The 19454-nt window shown below is 42.2% G+C and overlaps 2 protein-coding genes across 2 annotated transcripts; both read left to right on the top strand.

Moving 5' to 3' along the window:
- Positions 1-877: 877 nt before the first annotated feature.
- LOC311076887 (olfactory receptor 1E16-like) lies at positions 878-1885 on the top strand (the record flags this gene model as incomplete). Its single annotated transcript, XM_084105404.1, has 1 exon — positions 878-1885. Exon 1 carries the CDS (start codon positions 881-883, stop codon positions 1883-1885), a length of 1005 nt encoding a protein of 334 aa, XP_083961530.1. The 5' UTR covers positions 878-880.
- A 7546-nt stretch (positions 1886-9431) lies between these two features.
- LOC311076717 (olfactory receptor 1468-like) lies at positions 9432-10424 on the top strand (the record flags this gene model as incomplete). Its single annotated transcript, XM_084105114.1, has 1 exon — positions 9432-10424. The coding sequence occupies one exon, from the start codon at positions 9432-9434 to the stop codon at positions 10422-10424; it is 993 nt and encodes a 330-aa protein (XP_083961240.1).
- Positions 10425-19454: the final 9030 nt, after the last annotated feature.

The following is a 19454-nucleotide window of genomic DNA, read 5'->3' as shown; positions in this document are numbered from 1 at the left end:
TTAGAGAGCTCTACAATTCAATTATTACTAGTAACAATTACAATTAGAGAGCTCTCTAATTAAATTCTTACTAGTAAGAATGCAATTACAGAGCTCTCTAATTGAATTCTTACTAGTAAAAATGCAATTACGACAAGTAACGCTGGGTACAATTTAAGCTAAAACGGCTTGCCATAGTCTATGGTGACATTTCACTAGTGAGAATACAATTACAGATATCAACAAGTAAATTGTTGATATCAAAAATGTAATTCTTGATATCAAAAATGTAATTCTTGATATCAACAATTCATATCCTGGAAATTAATAAAAGTTAAAATGGCTGGCTATACTACATAGGGCTATGTAGGCTATCCATACAAGTCAGAGGAAAATAATTTCATAAGTCATCTATTTTTATGCAGTTTTACTGTAATTATTATTAGTTATTACTGTTACAATAAGTTTGTACAGTATCTATTTAGCAATAGATTCTTAATCTTTAAGGTAAGTGTTTTATGTTGTCACATGCTTCTATCGATTTACTCCTGCCTCATTTTCCTCAAGTCTGTCGGGAGAAGGGTTGATCCATGAACTAAAGTCTCAAGTGCAAGAGAATGATCTACTATATATTTGACTGATGGCTGGTGAAATAGTGAGATGGTGGCACCAGGAGAAGGTAGACTATGTGTTTCCTCTGTTTCTCTTCTATGGTTTTACTGTAAAAGACACTTATTATTAGTTCAATATGAGTATGTTAAAGAATATTCAAGCATTTTCATTCAGAAATGCACTGTGACTAGAAATTAAATTATTATTTGAATATTTTCTGTTTTTGAGTGTATTTCTATAACAGTTCTTCATCACAGGTGACACAAAAAGCCAGACAACAGCAGCTGTCATGAGCTCCATGCAGTCAAATTCCTCTGCAAATGAGACCTTTATTCGTCCAGCAACATTTTTCCTCAATGGCTTTTCTAATGTTCCATATGTGAAATACTACTATGTGTTCTTGTCTTTGGTGTATGTTGTGACTGTTTTAGGGAATTCATTTATCATGTGCATCATTTATTTGGCCCGTAGACTTCACACAGCCAAATACATTGCTGTTTTCCATCTGGCCTTTTCTGATATGTGTGGAAGCTCAACTTTGATTCCAAATATCATTGACACATTTTTGTTTGAACACCAGGACGTTTCATATGAAGTTTGCTTCGTAAATATGTTTTTTGTATATCATTTCATGAATCTGCAGTCTTTGACCATACTTGTCTTGGCTTATGACAGACTGGTTGCTATTTGTTTTCCTCTATGGTATCATGCTATTGTTACCAAAACAGCCATGTATCTGATCATAGGGGTTATTTGGATTTTATCTGGGACTTATTTTTCTGTACATGTGGGTTTGCTGAATAGACTCTCTATTTGTAGTTCTAATGTGGTTAATAGTTATTTCTGTGATTATGTCCTTGTCTATAAATTAGCTTGTAATGATAATTCCTTAAATTTACTGATGGGAAAATTTTGCTTTGGTGTTCTGATTTGCATGCCTCCAGTACTGATCGTCATTTCATATTTCTGCATTTTTCTGGCTTTGCTTAAGATTGCTCACGGTGCTGACCGAATTAAAGCCATAAAAACCTGCACTTCACATCTCATGTTGGTGGCAGTTTTGTATATCCCACTTTTAATCAATAACATTGCAGCTGCCACAGCACCTATCGATCCAAACACCAGGTTAATTAACAATTCTTTGACGCAGACAATACCACCTATGCTGAATCCCATCATATACACTCTTAAGACAGAAGAGGTCATGCAATCCATAAAAGAACTGTACAAACGACGCAAGGTGAACACAACTCAAGAAAGAAATATAAAATTCAATTGGACAAATCAAAAATGATTTAAAAGGGTTTGTTTCTTATTATTATATTTAACTTATTTCACTGTTGAAATGCTTTCATTATCTGCTTGAATGAGACTTTGTGCTTCTGTATTTTGTATAAAATAGACATGCTAGTATGAAACAACCCTCTGTATTACATTTTTTTTCTTTGACTGTGAAACGTTTTTTGAAACACTCCTGTCACTGTGAATTTATAATATTTTTCAATGTTTCTTTTTTCATAATTAGTCACTTATTCCTACCATGTGTAATGACACATGTAATGATGTTTGCGGAGTGAACTTATTTTCTTGAGAGTGTCCCAAGACTATATAATGCAGGCATGTGCTTCAGTGAACTTATTTCTTAAATTATTGTACATTAAAATAAAAAACAATTAGTCAGCTATATGGAATTCATTCGCAATGTATAACGCAAAAAAAGACACTGGCATTAATATACAAACAATACCATGGTTATTATTTTTGTATAAATATCATTAAATGTGAGAAAGATTCTTAAAGGGTTAGTTCACCCAAAAATGACAATTCTGTCAGTAATTACTCCCCTTCACGTTGTTCCAACCCCGTAAGACTTTCGTTTATCTTCGGAACACAAATTAAGATATTTTTGATTAAATCTGAGAGCTGGCTCACTCCTTCATAGGCTGCTAGGTAATCGATATCTGTCAGCCCAGAAAAGTTAGTAAAGACATTGTTAAAATAGTCCAAGTGACTACAGTGGCTCAACCTTAAGTTTATCAAGCAACGAGAATACTTTTTGTGCGCAAACCCCTCAAAAATAACAACTTTATTTAACTATTCATTTTCTTCTGTGTGGGCCTCTGAGTGAGTTCATGTTGTGTAACAAATAGTGAGCCTACTTTCTGACGTACAACCCAGAAGCACTGCGCTGCGCTTACATTATGTGAACTCACTTTTGATTTCATCAAAAAGATCTTAATTTGTGTTCCGAAGATGAACAAAAGTCTTATGGGGTTGGAACAACATGAGGGTGAGTAATTACTGACAGCATTTTCATTTTTGGGTGAACTAACCCTTTAATGTTTTTACACAAAAGAAAAAGATCCCTTATGAAATAATTATGATTTTACAGTGGTAGGCTAACAATAACTGTAGCAACTGTGGTGATTGCTAACTAAGTTTACCTTGGCAAATCAGCTTTGTTTTACACAGGATATTACATAGCAACAGGAACATTGACTGTTAAAGACACAAATTAATTAAATAAAAAGAATGGTACTGTAAAGTTTACTACTCCCCATGGAGTAGCCACAGTCTTAACATAGTGGTTAAGTTTATGCAACTGGCTAGGTAGTGCTTGTGGAACAGCAAAAATAAATATCTGTTTCCCGATAACCACACGCTTTTAACACGTTATCAGACATTACCAGAGCAGGACGGGGGCTGGGGGCTTCTGGGCTTGAGTTTATATTTGGGCCCTACATTACAAATGACCTCAACTAAACAAAAATACACAAAATTTTAAATACTTCCTAGAACAATTAATATGCAACATCAAAGTTTAGAGGTATTTAAGTCATTACAATACAAAAAATACAGGATATGCTTACTCAGTTGAGAAAATATCAAATAACACATTAAAAGCCAGAGATGAACTGTAGTATTTTAAAAATGTTTAATTCTACATTTTAATATGCAAATTAGCCCCGCCTCCACTCACTCACACCAGCTCAGAGATCCACTCGCTGACGATCACATGTTGACCTGATTGGTTACAAGGTAGTTTGTGATGTCAGAAACAGATTTTGAGACTGTCTTTGGTTCAGTGCAGTTTTAAAGAGAAAATACTCAGCAATGGTGCTGACTAATTTGCACATGCTTTGTCTTAAAGCACATTAAAAACACCACATAGACATAAACAACATTAAATAAATACCATCCCTGTCAGTGTTGCCACGATCATTCCCCTGTGTGCTCCAGCACTGCTGAGAGTTTTTTTTCATTTCCTGAAAGAGCAACACGGGTGCGTTTGCGTATTTTTCAAAATGTCATTCCACCCGTGCGTTTCTGGATGCGGTCGTTCCCTGTCCCCCTCTGACGGTCACAATTGTTGCATTATGTGTTTGGGCTTACATCACGCTGAAGCAGCTTTTGTGGATGGATCATGTTCCCATTGCGGGAATATGACTGTCTCGGTGTTGAGGTCAAGACTCGCCTTCGTCTGCGAAGGTGGAGTCCCCATTACCACACCCGACCCTAGGGTGCCGTTTGGGATGGGTGATCGGAGGATAGTGATGGAATTCCCGCCCGGTAACCATTCCCTGTGGGGTCCTCACTCCTCCATCACACCGCAGCCGGTGGCAAACGTGCCCCTGTCATGCACACAGAGATTGCAGTCCTACTGGCGAAGGATGCGATAGAGCCGGTTCCTCTAGCCGATATGAAGACCAGCTTCTACAGCCCGTATTTCATTGTACCCAAGAAAAGTGGTGGGTTACGGCCAATCTTGGACCTGCGAGTCTTGAATCGGGCCCTTCACAAGCTCCCATTCAAGATGTTAACGCAGAAACGCATTTTCGAGTGCATCCGTCCCTGAGATTGGTTCGCAGCGATCAACCTGAAGGACGCGTACTTTCATGTCTCCATCCTGCCACGATACAGGCCATTCCTGCACTTTGCGTTCGAGGGTCAAGCGTATCAGTACAAAGTCCTACCCTTTGGGCTAACCCTGTCGCCCCGCGTCTTCACGAAGGTCGCGGAGGCGGCCAATGCTCCCATGAGAGAGTGTGGCGTTCGTGTCTTCAACTATCTCGCCGACTGGCTGATACTAGCTCAGTCTCAGGAACAGTTGTGCGAACACAGGGACTTGTTGCTCCAACATATTAGCCAGTTGGGTCTTCGGGTCAACTGGGAAAAGAGCAAACTTGCCCCTGTGCAGAGGATCTCTTTTCTCTGTATGAAGCTGGATTCGGTCCAACAGACGGCACGCCTCACAGAAGAACGTGTCCGGTCGGTGCTGAACTACTTGAATACTATCAAGAGAAGAATGCAGTGTACAAACAGTGTACGGACAACACTGCGACTATTGCGTACATCAACCATCAAGGTGGTCTACGCTCCCGTCACATGTCGTAACTCGCCCGCCACCTCCTCCTATGGAGTCAGAAGCATCTGAGGTTACGGCGATCCCATATGTGTATTCTCCACGGTGCGGCTCCCTGAGGCAAGCCCGTGTCTTTCCCTTGGCAGAGCTTCCTCTGCCGTCGCTGACGGTTGAGTCTCCCCCCTGTTATAGGCTGGAGCCACCTCAGTGACATTTCTTATGTTGTACTGCCCGTATCCGCCCAGTCCATATGTGTATCCTCCACATGTTACCTCCCTGCGGGCTGGATGTGGCTTCCATAGAGTCCCTCCTTCCATCAAAAGGGCATGCTTTCCCAGTGTTATCCAAGTCTAACTGAGTGGGTCTTGCGGAACAGCAGTGACTTCCCTGGCCTAAGCCCTGTCCTATCTCCGCCTCAATAATGCGGGGGGTCAGGAGGCTTTTGTCTAGGCACTGGAAGGTGGCCGCACTAGTGGCGTTTTAATAGGGATCCCAATCAGTCGTTATGTATGACTACGTCAAACATGAGTGACTGAAAGGGAACATCTCGGTTACGTATGTAACCCTCGTTCCCTGAAGGAGGGAACGGAGATGTAGTCCCGTCGCCACTACTGCTGGTCCACCGCTGACTCCGGACTCCGCTCGGCTCCTCAGCGAAAAACAACAGGTGCGTGCATCCGCTTCCGTGTTTATACCCGCGCTGTGGGGCGGAGCGCGAGATGCAATTCACACACGCCAATGTGCATTGGCTCGTTTTAACAATACCTGAAGATGGCAGGCTCCCTAAGCATGATCCTAATCAGTCGTTACGTACGACTACGTCTCCGTTCCCTCCTTCAGGGAACAAGGTTTACATACGTAACCGAGATGTTATTTCCCTCGTTGGTATAAGTAGCAGTGGGTGGTAATAGACAAGAAATGTACAGTTTTCTACCATCTTGCTGACAACGTTTCTTTAGTCATTTGGCAGTCTTGCAGCCTGAACCCCTGCAGGAAATCCACCCTTACATTTTTCCCCCCAGTGATGAGGTTGTGTTTACAAAACCTACAATCATTCATTCTGTGCACATTTTCCATAGTTATGTTCAACAAACGAACCAAGGCTCCGAATGCTTGTGTCAAAGAGGTATGTTATGTTATTACGCCTCCTGATGGTGACCTTTGCAAGTGTCGACAAGTTAAAATATGGGCTTTTTGTATGTATTTTTTTCTCACCCCATGTACTTTCTTAAGGAAGAATGGGAAACGAAAAACTTAATTTTTCTGAAAATACTTTCCACCCAGAATTTGAACTGCTTAGTAAATATACTTATACATGTAGAGCTATGGAGCTATCAGTGTTGGGGAGTAGTTAACTACAAGTAGCGACGCTACTAACTTAACTACATTTTTCAGTAGCTTGGCAGTAGCTCAGTTGCTTTTTAAACAGTGTAGCTTTTCCAGTAGCTAACTACATTTTGCAGCAAGTAGCGGTGTTGTCACATCCACCGTCTGTCTTCCTCATCTGTCTCTGCACTACACTCCCCAGAATCCTCCTTGGCACACACCTGCACTCACTCTCCTCTAAGTAGTAATCACCGTCACCTGGATCCCATCACCAGCTCGCCTTTATATTCAGCACTCAGTCACTCACTCTTTGTCTGGTCTCGTCAATACAAGACACACAGACTCCCTTCCTACACCTACCTGCATACTTACCGTCGATCCCAATCTTCTTCAGCCTGTCTTTAGTCCATCTTCAGAGAATCTTCATCATCTGCATCTGCATCTGCAAGAGAAAGAGAGACTTTGTTATCATTCAGTTAAGCTTCATCCAATTATCTACTTCCTTGTTTACTCCCCTTTCACGCTGTGTCTGATCCATTCTGCTATTAAAATATCAAACTTACCATCTTGCCTGCTTCGTTTGTACGAAACCTGACAGAAGACCAGACCAAGATGCAGAATTCTTCGGATTCCAGAACGAGTCAGCTTTCATTATTCTACGCAGCCCCGTTCATCATCCAGTTGTGTCCAGCCGAGCCGGCATTTCAGTTCGGGTCCGAAACGCAACTCAAGGAGGATGACTTCTCCGATCTCGCTCCTCTCATCGGCCCAGTTGAACCACAGCCATCAGTCATCTTCACTTCCTCACCCATCCTCATCCAGAACGAACCAGAGCCTGCAAGCGTATGCCCAGTCGAGCCAGAGCCAGCAAGGGTCTGCCCAGCCGAGACTGCTCACAGCGACTGCCCAGCCGAGACTGCTCACAGCGACTGCCCAGCCGAGACCACTCACAGCGACAGCACAAAGCCCTCTTCACCGCTGGTTCCATCCAGCTCAAAGCCCTCTTCACAGCTGGTCCTGCCCAGCTCAATTTTTTGGGGGGGGCTATAAGTCCTCTTCGCCATTGCCACCAGAAGGGTCCTCTCCGCCATGGCCACCCGAAGGGTCCTCTCTGCTGTGGTCACCTCCTCAGCCTGCTTCACCATGGCCACCTCCTCAGCCTGCTCCGCCATGGCCGCCCGAAGGGAAGTCTCCGCCATGGCTGCCTGAGGGGTCGTCTCCGCCAGGACCGCCCGAGGGGTGGTCTCCTACTCCGCCATGGCCCCCTGACCAGTCTGCTCCGCCATGGCCGTCTGGACCATCCTGGAGTCCGTCCATCTACACCTGGTCCACCTCCCCATCACGGACTCCAGGATGCCCACCCCCCCTCCCGTATTCTGCTGCCTTCGGCGCGGGTCGCGCCTTGCGGGAGGGGGGAGTAATGTCACATCCACCGTCTGTCTTCCTCATCTGTCTCTGCACTACACTCCCCAGAATCCTCCTTGGCGCACACCTGCACTCACTCTCCTCTAAGTAGTAATCACCGTCACCTGGATCCCATCACCAGCTCGCCTTTATATTCAGCACTCAGTCACTCACTCTTTGTCTGGTCTCGTCAATACAAGACACACAGACTCCCTTCCTACACCTACCTGCATACTTACCGTCGATCCCGATCTTCTTCAGCCTGTCTTCAGTCCATCTTCAGAGAATCTTCATCATCTGCATCTGCATCTGCAAGAGAAAGAGAGACTTTGTTATCATTCAGTTAAGCTTCATCCAATTATCTACTTCCTGTTTACTCACCTTTCATGCTGTGTCTGATCCATTCTGCTATTAAAATATCAAACTTACCATCTTGCCTGCTTCGTTTGTACGAAACCTGACAGGTGTAGTGCAAGCAAAAGCTACATTGCGTTTTGTCAAGCCTGCGCGAATCAGCGCGATGCAAGGATATTCTTCTTCTTGTTAGATTACAAACTAATTTTTTGCCATTACCGCCACCTGTTGTTTAATCACGGATCTTGCGGCTAATGGTTCACTGACGTACAGAAGTGGGTTGACACACCCATATTATCCATGATGGAGCAAGACGTGGCGGCAGATTTGGAGGATGGAGAAACAACTAACGTTAATTACTAACGTTAATTACCCATGGCCTTATTTGTCCAAGTTCATGTCTCTCAAAGAAACGACAAGTAAAGGTTACACTTTTGTATGCAATCTTTCCCTGCCAGTGCCACATGTGAGCGGTTGTTCAATGTATTTTCTTGCCAAAATGCAACCATCTCACAATCGGTATTTTTGAGAAAATGTTTTACATGCAATTTACGTTGGATGTATATTTTGTTCTTGCAATGTTGTATTTGTTGCAATTTTGCACTTTTGACAAACAGTCTGAGATATCTGAGTGTTGTGTGTAATAAAACAATACTCTTTGAAATCATAATTGTATTGCATTGTTTTAAACACTAAATATTTTACTTAAAAAATTCCTCAGACACTTATTCAGTTATTTATAATATACGTTGTTCAAAAAAATCAAAAGTAGTTTCAATGTAGCTAGCTACTTTTTGATAGTAACTTGTAGTGTAGCTAACTACTTTTCCAAAAGGGTAGCTTGACTGTAGTTTAACTACTTTAACTTACGAGTAGCTTGTAGCTTGTCAAACTACAGTTTCAGAGTAGCTTCCCCAACACTGGGAGCTATGTAGGCTATCCATACAAGTCAGAGGAAAATTATTTCATAAGTCATCTATTTTTATGCAGTTTTGATGTAATTATTATTATTACTGTTACAATAAGTTTGTACAGTATCTATTTAGCAATAGATTATTATTCTTTAAGGTAAGTGTTTTATGTTGTCACATGCTTCTATCGATTTACTCCTGCCTCATTTTCCTCAAGTCTGTCGGGAGAAGGGTTGATCCATGAACTAAAGTCTCAAGTGCAAAAGAATGATCTACTATATATTGATACTGATGGCTGGTGAAATAGTGAGATGGTGGCACCAGGAGATGGTAGACTGCGTGTTTCCTCTGTTTCTCCCTTTTCGTTCAGAAATGCACTGTGACTAGAAATTAAATTATTACTTGAATATTCTCTGTTTTTGAGTGTATTTCTATAACAGTTCTTCATCACAGGTGACACAAAAAGCCAGACAACAGCTGTCATGAGCTCCATGCAGTCAAACTCTTCTGCAAATGAGACCTTTGTTCGTCCAGCAACATTTTTCCTCAATGGCTTTTCTAATGTTCCATATGTGAAATACTACTATGTGTTCTTGTCTTTGGTGTATGTTGTGACTGTTTTAGGGAATTCATTTATCATGTGCATCATTTATTTGGCCCGCAGACTTCACACAGCCAAATACATTGCTGTTTTCCATCTGGCCATTTCTGATCTGTGTGGAAGCTCAACTTTGATTCCAAATATTATTGACACATTTTTGTTTGAACACCAGGACGTTTCATATGAAGTTTGCTTCGTAAATATGTTTTTTGTATATCATTTCATGAATCTGCAGTCTTTGACCATACTTGTCTTGGCTTATGACAGACTGGTTGCTATTTGTTTTCCTCTATGGTATCATGCTATTGTTACCAAAACAGCCATGTATCTGATCATAGGGGTTATTTGGATTTTATCTGGGACTTATTTTTCTGTACATGTGGGTTTGCTGAATAGACTCTCTATTTGTAGTTCTAATGTGGTTAATAGTTATTTCTGTGATTATGGCCCTATATGTAGACTAGCTTGTAATGATAATTCCTTAAATTTACTGATGGGAAAAATTTGCTTTGGTTTTCTGATTTGCATGCCTCCAGTACTGATCCTCATTTCATATTTCTGCATTTCTCTGGCTTTGCTTAAGATTGCTCATGGTGCTGACCGAATCAAAGCCATAAAAACCTGCACTTCACATCTCATATTAGTGGCAGTTTTGTATATCCCACTTTTAATCAATAACATTGCAGCTGCCACAACACCTATCCATCCAAACTCCAGGTTAATTAACAATTCTTTGACGCAGACAATACCACCTATGCTGAATCCCATCATATACACTCTTAAGACAGAAGAGGTCATGCAATCCATAAAAGAACTGTACAAACGACGCAAGGTGAACACTATTTCAGAAAGAAATGTGAAACAGAGAAAATAAATGTAACCCTGATGTATATATTTGTCATTTTCTATATTTACTGAGGGTGAAATTATGATAAAATGCTTTATTCATTTATTTATTTATTTTTTGTATTTTGAAACATGTTTATGTTCAACATGTATTGTTTTTTTTCTTTTCTATATTATAGTTTGGTTGGGGCGTACATGTGAGAAAACGTGTCTACCATCATCCTTGGGTTGTGAGTTGATGTGCATTGGCCCAAATAAGAGACTGACAAGTTTGTGAGCCAATCAGATTTTCCTATGGGAGAGTTTTTTTTGGGGGGGTTCAGAGAAAGTTCGAGAGAGAAACAGAGGAGAGACGAGAGAGAGTTATGGGGAGAAAAGATGCGATTTTAGTGATTTATTTGAGTGTTTAGAACGAGAATCTTTCTTGTAATAAGAAGTACTGTTCGTATTTCTTCACTAAGGAGGTGGCTCGTGATTTCTGCGGACTGTTTCATGTAAGTTTGTCGTCTCTGCATGTTTGGCTCGGTCAGAGTTGAACGCCGTGCACGTTGGCATACTTTATAGACTGAAACTGTTGTTGTCATCTGCTTAAACCGAGCGGAGTTTCAGGACAGATACGCAGACTTTTGTTTCAAGGGATGAAAATGTCGAGGAGCATCGTCCGGTAATTCTACGAGGATCAGACGTTCAAACAACCTCCGCATCTGTTGCACGCGGACACATTGCAGCACATGGGACACAGGACCATTTCAATGTGATGAATGCGGATGTGTTTCAGCGCACACGAGCAACCAGATTGAGGTAACCATCGAAACGATTGTTTTTGTTTGCTCTCTGAGCGAAGGGGCCAGTTTCGTTTTCCCGGCCACTACGCACTCAAGCTCCAAATCAGGCCTGCAACGGGGTGGGATGTGTGTTAACATTCAAGTGCACTAATTATATTGAGACCGGTCTTTTTCTTTCCATTTTGAGTGTATTTTTGGATGTGTTAAAAGTTAGGGTTATTAGAGCTTATAAAAGCTATACAGAGTTAAGTTAATTAGATAAAATACCTTAAAGTTAAACAGAAAGAAAGGTTTTATGGTTGACTTTAGTGAGTTAAATACATTCAGACAGTGACTTAATATTGACAATTCTGCCGTGATACGGTAAAAAAAAGTGTTTAGTTACTGTTAAAAGGAAGGCAATCACAAGAGGGTTGTTTTGTCATATTTTATTTTTTTTGGTTTAGTTTTCATTTACATTGTCAAATTCAAATAATTGATCTTTTCATTTCATTTAAATACAAAGTCTCAATTTACTTTACATTAATACAATACATATCAATTTAAACGTTATTCTGTGAGTGTGTGTGTTTTTGTAGTTTAAAAAGTGATATCCTGGAGGTTAATTTATATTAGAAGACAGGGTCAAAAGATCATTTAGAAATAAAAGAACTCAGGTCCTTATCAATATAACTCTGGCCTAGTGCAAATGGTTGGTGGATAGGGGCTACATAATGGAGGCACCGCTGGGATCTCCTGTCTTCTAAACAACAGGTAAAAGAAAAATGTCAGAGAGCGATCTATCACGAGAACTTTGCAGCTGGTGTGCAAATGAGAAAATTGATCCCCAACATGCTATTTTGCTTGTTGGTGTGCCTTCTGACACCGATGTTGCATTTATCGAAGACACGGTGCAAACGGTCAAAGTCTTTGGTCGAGTACGGGCTCGCGCCACAAAGGAAGGCACAGTTCCTGGGACACTTTTGGTCTTGTGTGAGTGCAGAGAGAAAATCTGCCCCGCTCAGGTTCCATCTGATGTGTTGTCATCCTCTGGGGAGACCTGGGGAGTTGTTGTGATAAAAGATGAGGATCCTAATGTGAATACCTTTTCAGACAAATTAGCTCAGTTCCTAAACAGGGAGGGCAAAAGCATTACTGACCTTCAAAGCCTGATAAACCCCTTGGCTTCAAATGTTACATCACCTGAGACAATCATCCGTGCCATTGGGGAGTTATTGGAGAAAACTAAGCCTACTAGCGATGGTCAAGCCTATCGTCGGTTACGCATATTTTCTGGTCTTGAGCCTACCCCAGCTGGTGAAGAGAATAGTGAGAATTGGCTTGAGCAAGCTAGATTGATGATTTTTGAGTCAGACTGCTCTGCCAAGGAGAAGCGCAAACGTATTGTGGAGAGTCTTAAAGGGCCAGCCTTAGAGGTGATAAGGGTGGTAAGAGCCAACAACCCAGATGCTACAGCGCTCGAGTATATTGAGGCTTTGGAGTGTGCTTTTAGCACCTCAGAGTCAGGTGAGGACTTATATTTTGCTTTCCGTTTGCTTCGACAAGAGCCTGGGGAGGCATTGTCTGATTTTCTTCGTAGACAAGAAAGATCACTAACATTAGTGATCAAACGGGGAGGGTTAACGCCTCAGAGAGCTGATCGTGCCCGTGTAGAGCAGTTGTTAAGGGGTGCGATTGAATCAGATTTGATGCTATTGAAGTTGCGGCTGCATGAACGGAAAGAAACCCCCCCCACGTTTCTTAAACTTCTCAATGAGATTCGAGAAGAAGAAGAAGAAAACGAAGCAGCTAGACGTAAGCTTGGTGTCAGTGTGAAAGATAAGACAGTAAAAGACAGAGTGAGAGGCTCATTGTCAAATCGAGACAACTTGAAAGTAGATGCTAAAGAGTTAAGACTCCAACTGGGCAGTATAAGTCTGTCGCGGCCCTCAGAGAGGGATGATGTTAAGAGCAAAACTGAGGTAAGGCCCTCCTCAGACAATCCGCTGAATGCAGAGGTCCTAGCCCTAAAAGCTCAAGTAGAACAACTACAGAAACAGTTGTCTGTGCTTAGTGTTGGGGCGAGTAGTCCGAATACTCAAGAGTTTCCTGTAAGCCGTGGTTCCGTTGCTCCAATAAGATCGGCCGGTAAAAGCAGTGACGGGTTTTTCTGTTACAGTTGTGGAGGAGATGGCCACATTGCCAGCAAATGTGAACACGCTGCAAATTCTGCTTTAGTCATTCAGAAACTGCTGCAATTACTTCGCAAATCTAAAGAGAAAAAACCCGATTCAGGACCGAGAGATACTGATGTAGGGAAGAGTAATTGCTTTTCCAAGAAAAGCCTAATTGAGATTCCTGAGCCTAGTCTTGTACCAGCTGGTCTAGTAGGGCCATCCTCCACAGTCGAGGTCAAGGTTAATGGACAGCCTTGTTTAGCTTTGTTAGATAGTGGGTCACAGGTGACCATTGTCTTTGAGAAGTGGTACTTGCGTCATCTACCCCAAGTACCCTTAAATCACATGGATGGGTTAGCTATCTGGGGTTTAAGTTCATCCAGCTATCCTTACCGAGGGTATATTGTGGTAGACCTAGAATTCCCACAGGCTCTGATGGGTTCATCTGAGGTAATTTCAGTACTTGCATTGGTGTGTCCGGATCCAGTCGGGCCTGAACAAACGCCAGTGATTGTGGGGACCAATGCCAGCTTTTTCCAAAGATTAGTTGACATTTGTACTGGGAGTTCAGGGCCCAAAACCTCTCATGTTATGAGGATACAGTCTCAGTGGATAACAGATAGGTTAGTCCCTTCGTCGAAAATGGCTGCTCCAGAAGAAAAACCTGTTGGTGAGGTGAAGTGGGCGGGTGATAGTCCTCTTACACTCCCTCCTCAGACTGAGACATGTGTGGTGGGTCACATGGACTGTCAGTCTCCTCTGGAGAAAGATATTTACCTGGTAGAGGGTCCTGAAGATGATGTTCTTCCTGCTGGAGTGTTAGTTCCTCCTGTGGTGGTTCCTTTTTCAGCAATGGAGGCAAACCAACTCAAAGTCTTGGTGCGCAATGATACTTTTAAGGAAAAGTCTATACCAAATGGGACGGTGTTAGCCAGAGTTTATGCTACAGACACAGTGAGGGACGCTCGGGAGGTAAAAACAGACCATCAAATACTCAATCCCGAATTGTTTGATTTTGGTAACTCCCCTGTGCCTCAGTCATGGAAAGATCGACTCCGACAGAAATTATCAGAAAGAGTGAATGTGTTTTCCCTATCTGATGTTGATGTGGGGTTAGCGCAAGGGGTCAAACATCATATTCGGTTGAGGGACGACACTCCTTTCCGTGAGCGGTCCCGGCGTATCGCCCCTGCGGATGTTGAAGACGTTCGTCGGCACTTAAAAAATTTGATGACCGCCGGAATTATTAAAGAGTCGCGGAGCCCATATGCATCTCCCATCGTCATTGCTCGGAAAAAGAATGGCGATGTGAGAATGTGTGTGGACTACCGCACTTTAAATAGTCGCACCATACCCGACCAATACACCACCCCCAGGATAGATGACGCATTGGACTGCCTAGCTGGTAGCCAATGGTTTTCTGTCCTGGACCTCAGGAGCGGATATTATCAGATAGAGATGGCCGAGGAGGATAAAGAGAAAACTGCATTCATCTGCCCTTTTGGGTTTTTCCAATTTGAACGCATGCCCCAAGGAATAACTGGAGCCCCAGCCACATTCCAACGGCTGATGGAGAGGGCTGTTGGGGACATGCACCTCCTTGAAGCCATCGTCTATCTTGATGATATCATCGTCTTTGGACGAACTTTAGATCAACATGAAGAGCGTCTTCTCAAAGTTCTCGATCGGTTGGAAGAATGCGGTCTAAAAGTCTCTATTGACAAATGTCAATTTTGCCAGCCTGAGGTTAAATATGTTGGTCATATGGTGTCAGCAGAGGGTATTGCGGCCGACCCTGCAAAAATTGAGGCAGTAGCAAAATGGAAGCAGCCGTATGACCTGAAATCGTTGCGGTCCTTTCTGGGCTTTTGCGGTTATTACCGCCGGTTCATAAAGGGTTACTCCTCCGTAGTGCGACCACTCACTGACCTAACGAAAGGTTTTCCACCCGCCGGTAAGGGAAAAACAAAGCCTAAGACCGCTGGTGCTCATGGGTACTTCAAAGAATCAGAACCCTTTGGAGATTGTTGGACTCCCGAATGTACTGAGGCGTTTAGGGAAATTATTTACCGATTGACCCATGCACCAGTTTTGGCCTTTGCAGATCCGTCCAATCCATACATCTTGCATGTAGATGCAAGTATGAATGGTCTTGGGGCGGTCCTTAATCAAGAAAACCCGGACGGGTTGCGCCCAGTCGCGTACGCCAGCCGTAAGTTGAGTGAAACGGAACAGCGCTATACCATACATCAGCTTGAATTCCTTGCCCTTAAATGGGCTGTGGTTGATAAGTTTCATGATTATTTGTATGGGGCAAGGTTTACCGTCCGTACAGATAACAACCCTCTCACTTACGTTCTGAGCAGTGCTAAACTGAACGCCACCGGACACCGATGGTTGGCCGCTCTCGCCACCTATGAGTTTACTATTCAGTATAAGCCAGGTCGCACTAATACTGATGCTGATTTATTGTCCTGCAATCCACCTGATGACACAGCTCCCATTAAGTGGGCCGAGATCTCACCATCTGGCGTCAAAGCTGTATGCAAACTCGCTCAAGTTGATGTCACTTCCAGTACTCCTCATAGGTTTGCGGATCAGTTAGGAGTTCATCCTGATGGCCTCCCTGCAGCATTCGTTTGTCCTGTACAGTTAGGTGGTGAGTCCTTGGAACTGTTATCCTTGGTTGACTTAAAAGAGGCTCAGGATACCGACTCTGTAATTGGAGTTGTGAAGAGGGAACTAGAGACTGGTAATGTAATGACTACTGTGAAAGGAGACAACCCAGCTGTTACCCTACTTCAGCGACAGAGACAAAAATTACGCATTTTGGATGATGTTTTGTATCGTGTAACGCAGACGGATAAGGGTGAAGAGGGTACACAGTTAGTCTTGCCTGAAGTGTATCGTCTGACAGTTCTTAGGTCTCTTCATGATGAGTCAGGTCATTTAGGTATAGACAAGACCAAGGAATTGATTAAGGACAGGTTTTACTGGCCGAAAATGGGTAGCGACATTGAGGCCTATGTGAAAAACTGTGGTAGATGCATTGCTCGTAAGTCTATTCCCCAGAAGGCTGCCCCGCTGAATCAGCTAACCAGTAGAGGCCCCCTTGATTTAGTCTGTATCGACTTTTTATCCCTAGAACCTGACAGCAAGGGATTTGCAAATGTGTTGGTAATTACCGCCCATTATACCCGTTACGCTCAGGCGTATCCCACTAGGGATCAAAAAGCGACAACCGTTGCAAAGGTCCTGTTTGAGAAATTTTTCGTCCATTATGGTCTGCCTGCACGGGTACACTCTGACCAGGGGCGAGATTTTGAGTGCCAACTGATTCAAGAGTTTCTCCGAATGCTAGGCATCCGAAAATCCAGGACCACACCCTACCATCCCCAGGGTGACCCACAGCCGGAGCGTTTCAACAGGACGCTTTTGTCAATGCTGGGCACCCTGGAGTCAGCAAAGAGACAAAGGTGGAGCCAATATGTTAGTTCACTGGTACATGCTTACAATTGCACTTTCAATGAGGCAACGGGTTACTCACCCTATTATTTGTTGTTTGGGCGAGAGGCTAGATTGCCCATTGATGTTTGTTTTGGACTTTTTCCCTATGGGAAGGAAAATACTACCCACATGCAGTATGTTCAAAAGTTGAAGGCTGATCTTCAGGAGGCCTACGAACTTGCTTCCGCTGCAGCGTTGAGAAACCACCAGAAAAACAAAGCCTACTATGATCGTAGAGTCCGGCATCAGGTTTTGGTTAAAGGAGACAGAGTGTTGGTTAAAAATTTGGGACTCAAAGGGAAACACAAACTTAGAGATAAGTGGTGTTCCGTTCCGCACCTTGTGGTGGAACAACTGCCCAATTTGCCTGTATATCGTGTGAAACCCGAAAATGGGTTTGGGCGAGAGAGAACGTTGCACAGAGATCATTTGCTCCCAATCGGAGAGTTTGTTCGGTTTGGTAACTCTGTTGAGAAAGAAAAAATCTCTCGTAAACCGGTGACAAGGGCTGAACGAGCAAGGAGAGAATCCACAAAAGCATCAAGAACAGAGTCTGCTCAGTTACCTCATGTATCTGTAGATTTTACCGCTAGCTTATCTAGTTCTGAGGATGAAATGTATTATGGCGAGTCAGAAATTTGCCTAGAGATACTAGATTCCTTCAGAAAAGAGCCTGAACATGGTGATAGCGAGCCGGTTGTGTTGGCGGAAGATAATTTGTCTGTCAGTGAGCCGAGTGATGTGGAAGAACCACCTGTGGTACCTGATGAAATGGTGGGGAACGATGCTGAGTCTGCCGTAGCTGAAGCAGTGGAGTTGGAGTCTGAAGGGGGAGACAATCCCGTTTCATATGATTCTGATAAAGCTGAAGAAAGTAGGCATACTTATAGGCTCAGACGCAGAGTAGAACCGGTCATTCGACTCAGTTATGATGAGCCAGGGGTACCTACAAACCGGCCTATTACCTTAGTACATCGTGGGCTTGTCATTCGGATAAGTTACGAATCCCGAGATGCTAATTCCTTTTACACAGGTTGTAAATGTGTACCTGTCCCCTCTCGATATAAATGAGCATACGGTTTTAAGTCTGGTCTTATGGGGGCATGAAGACCATCTGAAGGGGGAGAGTGTAACCCTGATGTATATATTTGTCATTTTCTATATTTACTGAGGGTGAAATTATGATAAAATGCTTTATTCATTTATTTATTTATTTTTTGTATTTTGAAACATGTTTATGTTCAACATGTATTGTTTTTTTTCTTTTCTATATTATAGTTTGGTTGGGGCGTACATGTGAGAAAACGTGTCTACCATCATCCTTGGGTTGTGAGTTGATGTGCATTGGCCCAAATAAGAGACTGACAAGTTTGTGAGCCAATCAGATTTTCCTATGGGAGAGGTTTTTTTTGGGGGGTTCAGAGAAAGTTCGAGAGAGAAACAGAGGAGAGACGAGAGAGAGTTATGGGGAGAAAAGATGCGATTTTAGTGATTTACAGTGTTTCCCCTAGGTTTACAGGTTTGGGGGGGGGGGGGTTGGTTGGTTGGTTGGGGAAAATTGACACAGACACTATCTATCTATCTATCTATCTATCTATCTATCTATCTATGTGTCACATTAATTGGTTGTCTGGGAGGGTAATGCTTTGTAAAAGTTAACATAAAACACAAATGTTAAAAAAAATTTTTTAACATAAGATATCTCTTTAAAAAAAACAAAAAAAACATATTTAAATCTTTTTAAAATTGACTTTTGCAAATAACCTTTGTTAAATTTATAGAAGTATTTGTTAATATTAATGGACCAGAGCTTAAATAGTTTTATTTTTTAACTAACAACTAAAAAAAGATTTATAAATACTAACAAATATATTGCTCATTCATTGTTCGTTAATGTTAGTTAATACATTTATATGACAAACAAATTTTAAATGGGCTTTTTTTGTGAGAAGTTTTTATTTCTATGATGCATTTATTGGAGAGAATAATCCTGTCAGACGCAGCACTGCTGTGAACGCGCGTTCACGTTTAAACACAATTTAAACAATGTATTATTCAATGCATTACTTCTATATAATTATATATTAAGTTGCTCAAGCAAGTGGTAAAATATTTAACCATGTATTTATATTAAAATCTTTTGCATTTGAATTTTAATACAATAAATCTTGCATGTCACAAAGAACTTGTTTTTCCACCTCCACGAATGTCATTATGTCGCCTTGTTGAGGTAAATTGTAGTTTTCCTTGCTTTACCCCGGTCTTAAAGTGAAAAAAGTAGTATTTAATTAAATAAATTTATGGTGAGATTACTACATTTTATTTAATTAATCGCACTTATGGTGAAATTACTACATTTTCAGGTCAATCTGTGTTAATTTTGACCACGAAACATGCGCTGTCACTTTAATTCAGCGTTTGCAGCAGAAATCATAGACAGTATATAAACGGCAAAAGTAGACTCGGTGCGGAAACGATCGCTGCACTGCTGTATACGCACCGCAACTGGAACGGATCGATCATCGACGGACTGCATCCGCGTGCAGTGTGAAAGCTCTGTAAACATGGGTACGGAAAAAAATACTCACCGCACACGCACTGCAAACGAAA

The sequence above is a fragment of the Abramis brama genome (assembly GCF_963993115.1).
Source record: "Abramis brama genome assembly, chromosome: 25".
Lineage (NCBI taxonomy): Eukaryota > Metazoa > Chordata > Actinopteri > Cypriniformes > Leuciscidae > Abramis > Abramis brama.
The sequence above is the reverse complement of the archived record's forward strand: the minus strand, read 5'-3'. Positions and strand labels throughout refer to the sequence as shown.